Source organism: Asterias rubens, chromosome 6, assembly GCF_902459465.1.
Source record: "Asterias rubens chromosome 6, eAstRub1.3, whole genome shotgun sequence".
Lineage (NCBI taxonomy): Eukaryota > Metazoa > Echinodermata > Asteroidea > Forcipulatida > Asteriidae > Asterias > Asterias rubens.
The window spans coordinates 4,583,684-4,593,648 of NC_047067.1; the positions used below are offsets into that span (position 1 = coordinate 4,583,684).

General features: G+C 39.5%; 1 protein-coding gene across 1 annotated transcript; it reads right to left on the reverse strand.

Moving 5' to 3' along the window:
- Window positions 1–2,821: 2,821 nt before the first annotated feature.
- Window positions 2,822–9,240, reverse strand: LOC117291288 (zinc finger and BTB domain-containing protein 24-like). Its single transcript, XM_033772922.1, has 5 exons — window positions 9,002–9,240; window positions 7,984–8,103; window positions 6,434–6,674; window positions 5,725–5,981; window positions 2,822–4,696 (listed from the first exon to the last, which is right to left on the reverse strand). Exons 1-5 carry the CDS (start codon window positions 9,238–9,240, stop codon window positions 2,890–2,892), a joined length of 2,664 nt encoding a protein of 887 aa, XP_033628813.1. The 3' UTR covers window positions 2,822–2,889.
- Window positions 9,241–9,965: the final 725 nt, after the last annotated feature.

The following is a 9,965-nucleotide window of genomic DNA, read 5'->3' on the forward strand; positions in this document are numbered from 1 at the left end:
CACAACTCTTAACTGTAGAATGGGGTCCATGGCTAGACCTCCATGCACCTGCACCTCATTCCACGCCTATCAGGCGCAGGTACCAAGTATTTGCGATAAGGTCTATGGCACTTAACCATACAAAAAGAACACAAAGAACACTGGGCTCATAATTATCATCAATTCATAGCCCAATTTCATAAAGCATGTAAGCACAAAACTTGCTCAGCACAGTATAATATTGCTTAGGAGAAACAGGTTGCCAGCCCAAATTACATTGGTTTGCACTCTTGTGGCTGGTCCCCGACCAAATTTTTGCTTCAAGCATGTCAAGTGAGATAGAAGTGGGTAAAGAAAAACAAGCGACATGCCCGTATAATTAAATTGACCAATGGAAAAGCTTAATTTGCCATAAAGCTAAATTGGCAGCATGAATGAAATTGCCCTTAAGCCCTATAATACCTCTGTGCTGGCTCTAATTTGTAGTATAATACGAACGTGGAAGGCCGCCAGGGCTAGAATATGCCCCAGTTGGGCACAGATACATGTACTTCATACCCAGCAGTTCATACCCAGCATTCTGTATGATGTCCATTTAAATTTACAGAAAATTCCATTCTAAATAGTCCAACATGTAACTTTGATTTAATTTCTAGAACTGCATGATTAGTTATTTATGATGTAGGAAACAAGCATAGAAAGTTATTAAATTTGCATCAATATCAAAACACATACATACACCCATAATTAATATTACTTATATGCACATGACACCAACCCATTCACCCCGAAAAGTAATTACTTACGCACATGATTTCTGTTTGTTTACCCCATTGCTTTATTACAATTGAGTACAATTTTGTGACTTATTTGACGAAATTGTCAATGAAAAAAACTTTACCGGTTAAAACACTTTTCCCCCCGAATTTTTATCTTAAAGGCAGTGGACACTATTGGTAATTACTCAAAATAATTACTTAGCATAAAACCTTTCTTGGTGACGAGTACTGGAAAGAGGTTGATGATGGTATAAAACATTGTGAGAAACGGCTCCCTCTTGAAGTGCCATAGTTTTTGAGAAAGAAGCAATTTTCCACGAGTTTGATTTCGAGACCTCAGATTTAGAACTTGAGGTCTCGAAATCAACCATCTAAACGCACACAACTTCAAGTGACAAGGGTGTTTTTTCTTTCATTATTATCTCGCAAGTTCGATGACCGATTGAGCTCAAATTTTCACAGGTTTGTTATTTTATTGTTATGTTGAGATACACCAACTGTGAAGGCTAGTCTTTGACAATTACCAATAGTGTCCACTGCCTATTATGGCTTCTAATCATATTTATCCTGACAATATGTCATGAAATTTGAATTGACATGATTGAAGGCTACAGTAACTAAAAAAGTGACATCAACCAATACAACCACAATGAAGATGCAGCTTGCATTTTGATCACGACCCTTTCGGCACGAGATGGCACTGGTTTTAGTCAAGTAAGGAATTTAAAGATTCTGGAATTCAAACCTTTTAGTGTGAGATTTATTCCATTGGATTAATAAAAAATTATTAAAAACCAGGCATGGCTGGAAATATTGTGATGGATTTGCAAAAAAGCAGTCTCTACAAGAGCTAAAAAGTGAGAGTAAAAAAGTTTAAAACATATTTTCTATTTTGATAAATTTATATAAATAAATAGTTTTAATAATAAAGTTGAAGTATTTTTGTGAATGTCTGCTTAAAGCTCCATGTAAGTGAATGAATGCACTATGTGAAATGCACCATGCAGAACTTCTTTTCGTTTCCCTAGATAGTGGGTTGATCAGTGATTATTCTTTGCACATACATGTAGTATTGGAAACTATTGCTTAAATCAAATTAGCAACGTTTGTTTAGTATCTGACTCGAGTTTGAGACTAAAAACAAGTCCTTTGGGATACTTTTTGTTTGACACAAAACACCAATGCTTTTACCCATTCCTCAAAAACTACAGCACCTTAGCAAGTTCATGTAGTATTTTATAATTGGGGAATCTTTCTACCATCATTGCCTCTAAACCGTGTAAATTCAATGAAAATCTGTGGACATTTGTGTGTTGTGTTGAACTAAAAGTACATAAACTCTTTAAGATGTTGCCGGCATAATGCAGACGCACAAGAATTATCTGCGAGCAAGGCAAACTAAAAGCAACCAATCACAAACAAATTTGTACATTATGTTGCCTTTGTGATGGGAATCTAACGTTTGAGTTCATCATTTCTGAACTCAGCAAGCTTGCATATGGCTCATAATTATTCAAGGCTTTTGACAAGAATAAAAACTATAACACCGAGCATGTCCAAAACAATGGCATAAAAAGCAAGTCTTTAAAAAGTTTTCATGCATTTACTGTTTCTTCATATACAATGTGTACACAGTGTACATGTATATAACATGTGTACACATGTTAATTGCCAAATACATCGGCAAATTGATTAAACGACTTAAAAATTTAAAACTACAAAGTTAAAGTCATAAATACTTTTTTCCTTAATTAAGCATGCATAAATAATTGTTCATGGTCCCTCTTAAAATGTTTACCGTAATTAATTTGATACTCTGTAAAATAGTATAGGCTCAGTAGGAAGAAAAAGGTATTTTAATGAATAGTAAACTTGCAGGTACAACCATACCATGTTTAAATCTCTTTAGTAAGAGGGTTAAATGTAGCTCTGAAGAGAGCCAGTGTGGTCTCAACGCTTCAAACAGTATACTCTGCTCGTCTTCAGGAGAAACGTTGAGACTGCACCAGCTCTTTTCAGAGCCAATACTGACCCACAAAAAAAAGACTTATGGTTGTACCTGCAAGTTTACTATTTATAGTTTCTTCCTATTGATGCACACCATGCAAAGTTTCAAACAATACTTATGTGCTCACTGTTTGGGAGTCTCCATGGTTGTGTCTTCGTTATTCCTTTGAATGTAAGAAGGAGCACCTTGATATTGCTGCGATCCCCAGTACATATACGGCATCGTTCCAGCAACCAGAGCATTGATGTCAAGTCCAGCCATAGTGTTCATCATACTCTGACGGTACTGAGAATGACCCTGTCTGTCAGTGCTGGTGACCGACTCAAAACTTGGCAATGAGGGCCTTTGATTGGCCTGGTGAGCTTGTGGAGGGTGCTGCCTCATGCTGGGTATCTGTATATGTGGCAAGGGTTGTGTCTGGGTATGCGGTGGAAGCTGCTGCTGCTGCTGATGCTGTATTGACTGGGACTGGGGAAGCTGTAAGGGCAGTGGCTGTGATGGGTGATTGTTAGTTTCTGGCATTTGTAAACGCTGTGCATGGCGCATCTGATTGGTGATCAGCTCAGCGTGAAGTAATCGAGGGTTCTCTTCCTCTTCAGCCGAGCAGGGTTCACTGTCTGCATCGTCGTCCATCACCTGCTGTGATGACTCGCTAGGGTGGCTGTGCCCGTAGGACTGGTTGTGCATCTGCATGTGGTGCTGCTGCTGCGGGTGCATGTGCTGCTGGGGGTGAACCTCTGGTTGTGGCTGGTTGAGAGCCTGGATTTGAGCATGTTGCTGGTAGGTGTTGTGCTGCTGTTGTATTGGAGTTTGCATCTTTGGTTCTGCATAAAGCTGGGGTGCTTGTTGCGCAGGAACTGTAGGCGGCTCATTGTTAACGTCTTCTGCACTATCATTTAACCTCGGATGTCTCTCCTGATTCTTCTCTCTGACAAACTTGGAGACTTGTTCGGCTTTCATCGGAACATCTAGAGGGGGCGGTGTAACTTTTTCGTCAAGGTGTTTCCTTTTCCTACTTTTGCCTGAGGAGTTGAAAATACTGGGGCGGCGAGACCTCCTGGCGATGCTGTACTCAGTCTCTTTACCATCATCATCAAATTCAATGACAGGTTGTGTGATGTAGCCAAGCTGCCACATATCGATGCCATGTTCTTTCTTTTTGTGAGTCTTCAGACTCACCTTGTGGGCATATGCTTTTTGGCAAACGTCGCAGATGTACGGCTTCTCTCCAGTGTGAACGCGGGTATGAACTTTCATGTTTGAGAGTTCGGTGAAGCGTCGACCGCAGTGGGGGCAGACAAATGGCTTGACCTCCTCATGCATGATCACATGCCGTTTGAGATGTGCTTGGACTTTGAAGCTCTTGCCGCACGTCTGGCAGATAAACTGGCGATGCTGGGAATGTAGCGTGCGATGTTTGCGCAGGCTAGCTTCCCAGCGGAAGGCACGGCCGCAGCGGCTACAAACAAACGGCAGCTGGCCAGTCTCCCCGAGCTCATGTACGGCTCGGTGGTGGAGCTTCAGAGAGCGCCTCTGGCGAAACATAATACCGCATTCTTCGCAAAGGTAGTTTGAGTGGCAAGCAGTGTGGGCTAGGATATTGGAGAACAGTTTTTGGCACAAGGGGCAGCGAGTAAGGACCCTAGCAATCCTCTTAACGTCTTCAGGGACTTCTGGATCGCCATCACCTCCATCTTCTGCCTCAACTCCTACTGGCTTTGTCTCGTCACCCTCCTCACCTCCTTGAGATGTTCCTTCGGGCGACCCATCCTGTGCAGCTTTAACAGCAGTGGTGTCTTCCTCTTCAGCTAGATGTGTCTGCCAGTGAGCCTTCATCACGTCTGCTGAGTCAAGCTGGCTTGTGCATTTGCGACAGCAGTAGACTTGAGCGAGAACAGCGTCGGGCCCAAACAGTTCCTCGACTGTCTTCCTGTGAATTAATAACAAGTATTTTGTCAATTAATGATTATTTGAATCTCAACAAAAAGTTAAAAGTGTAAGTAAGTTTATGCAGCAGTGATAAATCAAACCTGGGCACACTGAAGGTCTTTTGTTCATGATAGTGTATCCTTTCCACAAAGAAAACACAACCAAGCAAGTTCACAAAATACTTGTAAGTTTTTGCTGAACTCGACCTCATCTCTGAAATTATGCAACAAATGTGTTACGATCAAGCAAAATGAGTTTGTCGACTTACGTAAATTTGTTGTATACATTTGGAAAAAAACATTATCTATGCTGTTGCTTTGCTTTATTATTGATAAACCCTGTGTTAATACCACCTTTGTTTCAAAACTTATGAAAGTAGAAACATCAAGAGATAACAAGGAATGAAACTGAGAAAATGTTTAAAGTTTATTAACATCTACCGGCACATTTTCTTTTAGTTTTAACCTCTTTTTGATGTTATTCATCAGGAAGGAAGTTGCCAATGAATTTATAAAAAGAAAATATTTTACAAATGTCACCCCTGTTGGTCTTTTTGGGTTTTTTCTCCATAATATGTGTAACGACTCATTAGCCTGATCGCATTCAGAAATATTTAGGTATTTCTATCAAAGAATCCTTTAAAGCAATCACTCAACATCGGTGAACAGAATTGTCCAAACCCCCACACTTTGTGTATCACAATTTATATATAAAGTAACAAACCTGTGAAAATTTAGCCTCAATCGGTCATCGAAGTCGGAAGAAAATAACGGGAAACCCACCCTTGTTTCCGCACGTTTCGCCGTGTCATGATATGTGTTTGAAATAAATCTGTTATTCTCGATATCGAGAATTGATAATTGTTTTAATGTTTTCTCAAAAAGTAAAGCATTTCATAGAATAATATTTCAAGGGAAGTCTTTCACCATGACCTTCTGATAACCCTGTAAGTTATTTGTAAATCTGTGGACTTTTAATTTTTGTTCTGTTCAGAAATGGTATAATAATGGCTTTAAAACCAGCACTTACGTTGCCGATCTAACCCTTCTCTGCTTGATTTTAAAGCGTTTCATACGCTTCTTTCGGGCGCTGGTTTGACGTAACTTCCTCCTCGGACCTTTGGCATTCTTCTCTTCTTTAATCGTCTCCTCTTCTTCCTCCTCCTCATCTTCCATGGCAGCTGCTTCTAATTCCTCCAATTCCTCGTCTGTTTCTGGCTTTGGAAGAGATCTTTTCCTCTGTCGCAGTGACTTCTTCTTTCCTTTAAGGTGACGCCCTAGCCACGCCTACAACAATGCAAAGAAAAAGGGAAGTTTTATTGTTGCTTTTGTTGGTCACAAATTATTTGAAAAGGACACTACTCAAAAAGAGATACCAACATGCATGCACATGGTGTTACCGCAAACCTCTCTTAGTAATAATTCCGCCATGCAAAGTTTCAAAACCTACAAATTATTTGACGGTATGGAAACTGTGGGCAGGCAAGAATGTGAGTGCAACTCAATATTATAACCTTGGTATAATAATAATGATAATGTGAGTCTTATATAGCGCCGGTATCTGCCAAAAAAAAAGGCGCTCATGGCGCTCGTTCATGATACAAAATAAAACAGTGTAACCATTTAACAAAACAGATGCTTTCGCCTATGGTGCCATTTGCCCCATTGGTTGTAGAAAACACCATGGACCCTGTCACAGTGTGCAGCAATTGTATATTGAAATACTAAGCTGTATATACCTTCTTCAAGCCATGGCGACTCGGTTCATGTGGGGAGAAGTCTTGGTCCTCAAAGTCATCAATAATCTCGCCCTCCTCATCCTCCTCCCCATGGCTCACAATCTCCGCATCTTGCCCTCCTTGTCCATTCTCACCCTTAGGTTTCACAATCTTCGGCTCTTTCTTCATGATTTTTATCTTGATTTTGACTGGCTGTTTTTTCCTTCGCTGGCTTGGTTTTGGGGTTGCAGCTTTTCGGGCCCTGCACACAAAAAAATGTTTTTACATTTACAAATTTATAAATAAAGTGGAGTGTAGAAGTTGGGAGACAGCCAACTCTTAACATCTTGCTTTCAGTAAATTCAGTTGAAAAATTCTTACTTTTACAGCATCATACAAAATTAATTATACAAGAATTTAAAAGAGTTCATGCTGCAGAAAGTTAGTTTTACAAAATAAACTAGTGCTTTAATTAACCGTAAGAGTGTCACTCGTGTTTCCTTTTTTGAATTTTATATCCAATGTCAGCGAATAACTGACATTTACAGGTGCATATTCGTTATTTAGCATTATGAATATTCATGTATGTTCATTAGCTGGCTTGAATATTGATGTGACCTATACCCCATAGTGGGAATAATGCACATCATTAGACCATGGAGGAATACATTTATTCCTCCATGATTAGACCCACACCTGACCCAGCAGTGTTGTAGTTGACTTAAGCTGAGCAGGTTCCAACAACAATAGGTACTCAGTATCTGAGGAATGCTTCAGTTGGGGTTTACAGAGTTGAGAATGGTGTGCATTCATCAGGTCATTTCCAGTTTTGAATAAGAAAAGAAACCGAGGTTAAAGTTGAGTGCACGTTTGAATAATGATTGAGATGATGTAAAGTAAGATGCACATTTTGAGTTCTGTGTTTTCCTGTGTGAAGTACAGGTCAAACTTAAGTTGGGGGCGTTGTCTCCAAGATCTGTGAGGACTTCCCAATACCACACAGCTCACTGTCTCAGTTTTATTAGATCCAAGCATTAAGGCGTGTGTTTTCTGTTGCAAGAATCTATTTGGAATAACTTAAAGCTTAAGGGCAAGAGAGGAGACAAGTCTGGGGAGGGATCAACAACTGTAAGTTCAAACTTTTGTGTATTTATATTCTTTTGGATTCAGACTGGCACACAAGAACAAAGGTTTTGACAAAATAGGGAGAGCTATTTTGTTTACGTTGCAAAAAATGTTTGCATTGTAACATTCTAGTTAAACAAACTTTCAGGCGACCCAAAATTTGTTAGGGGAAGTTTAGTTTACTTGTGTTCACCCCCCCGCAACATAACAACCTCATCCCTGATAATGTAACATTAACATTCCAATATAACAACAGACATTTGGGTAGTGATTAGTTTAGTAAGGTTAGTCTGTTTTGCTACAATATTACAATGTTATATAGAAAAGTTGCTGTTCAGCAACTTTAATTTTACATTTTGATATGGAAGGTATGAAATAAGAGAGTATTTTTTGCCTCAAATCCTATATAGAGTATTTTTAGTTATTCATTTTACATGTGACCGTACCTTTGTATAACAAGGGCAGCGATTCCTTTTCTCTTGAAGAAACTGGCAAGTTTACTTTTGAGTTTGGGGTCATTGCACTTTGAGCCCCACACAACATCTCCTTCAACTGTTGCTTCCATGCTGCAATAAAAAAATCCATAGCCATGATTATTTTAAGAAAGTGGTAAAATCAGGCAATCTGGTCAAATAGTCTGACAAATGGTTGAATATTTTGCACAATTTTTACATACAAGAGTCATATTAACCCGCTGGTCTAAAACGTTCGGGAGGATGGAGGGTTCTGATTATCGCAAACTACCAAACACTAGAACTGATTATTCAATAACTACCTACGTTCATTGCTTGGTGATTCTAGCCAAAGTGTAGCTAAATGTAAGTAAAGTTCTTTGCAAGTCACTTACTGAAGGTGCGATTGCTCTTTTGAAGGGTGTAAGGGGACTTTTTGGTGAAGTGGGGGATATGGTCAGAACCAGAAGGGCAGATTTCCCCCAAACACTTGCGCACAGAGAGATACAAATAACCAATAAACACCAAGCAGACTGAACTATAACGGTTTTAACAACATAAAAAGTCTTCTGTAGCAGGATGCTCTTTCACTTCAGTCCAAATGTTTTTCTTCTTGCATAGCCCACATTTTCTGCACCGCTTTGCCCAAAATGTGGAGTAATCTTTCCCCGAACATATCATGTCAACAGTCCACAGGCGCTGACAATGTTGAAAGTAAAATAATGCTTATTAATTAAAGTTTAAAACAAATATAGCGCTTTGCCTTTGTCAACTCGAACATTCTTTAAATTTTTAATCTTCATCAACTCAAGACAACAAACCAAACAAAACAATAATTTAAGAAAGCACTATCTTTTTACTAAAGACTTTAGCTTCAGAGTTCTCAATGGTCTCATCTACGATCTATTCTAAGACCTCGTTAGCTTTTCACTTGACTAGTTTGTACACAACACACTGGACTAGCCCAGTCGTAGACTAACTAATAGAAAATGTAGACTACACAAATCCCTACCCATCCAAAAGCACTTCAGCAAGCTGTGCATGCGATTCCAATCCCAGTCGGGTTTTCATTGCGTCCCATCGCTCCAGCTGATTCCCAATCGCCACCTGCCGCAGTCGACTACTCCTTGGTCTCCTGGACGTAGTAGATTCGGAATTAACTGACGATTTTCTCCTCCGAGTTCGACCAGGATTGGTCTCGGTTAAAGGAGAAATCGGGGCGATTTCGACCTCATCAGAACACTCCTCCATGTTGAACTGGCCCAGAGTGGACAAGAGGTGGCGCTGCATTGTAAACAAGAACATGCGGTTTTTTGTATTGATTTCTTTTATGCGCAAAAAGGGAGGGGCCGGGCGTTTGCGGTCACGAAAGAGCCATTAACAAAAATCACCAATTAACTCTGAATATGTGGCACTTTCAATGGGTTTACCCAGACAAACATTTTTGTTTGATAATAGCTATTGTTAGAGTTTCTTAAAGGATTTGGTCGTTGCGGATTCTTTGTCGTAATGAGACCAGATAAACTTTGATGCGTATGCGATCCGCAGAACTTTTTATGAGCATCCAATTCACCGAGTTTAAAAGTGGGTCCGTTCACTATGCTTTGAAAGAGCGAGGGCGCTATACGACAAGAGTTTTATGTTTTGAACTTTTTTAGGCGACAATAATAGTAGAACAAAACCTAATACTAATTAATGTGTCATTTCAAACAAGGGCTATGATTTCAAACTAACGGCTTGTAATTTTATGAACCTCCATGGTTTATCATACAAATTTCTCGGCAGGAATTTTTTTTTATTGATTTCAAAAAGAACATCATCTGGTCCTCTTTCTAGATTAGAAGAGGGCTTTGGAATTAAAGACACAACTGAGTAAATTTTTCAATCACTTTGAGGGAAAATTTGTATTATTGCAGGTTTTTGTTGCTTTTAAACCTCAAGTGGCCCCATTCTCAAACCATTCATAATTGATTACT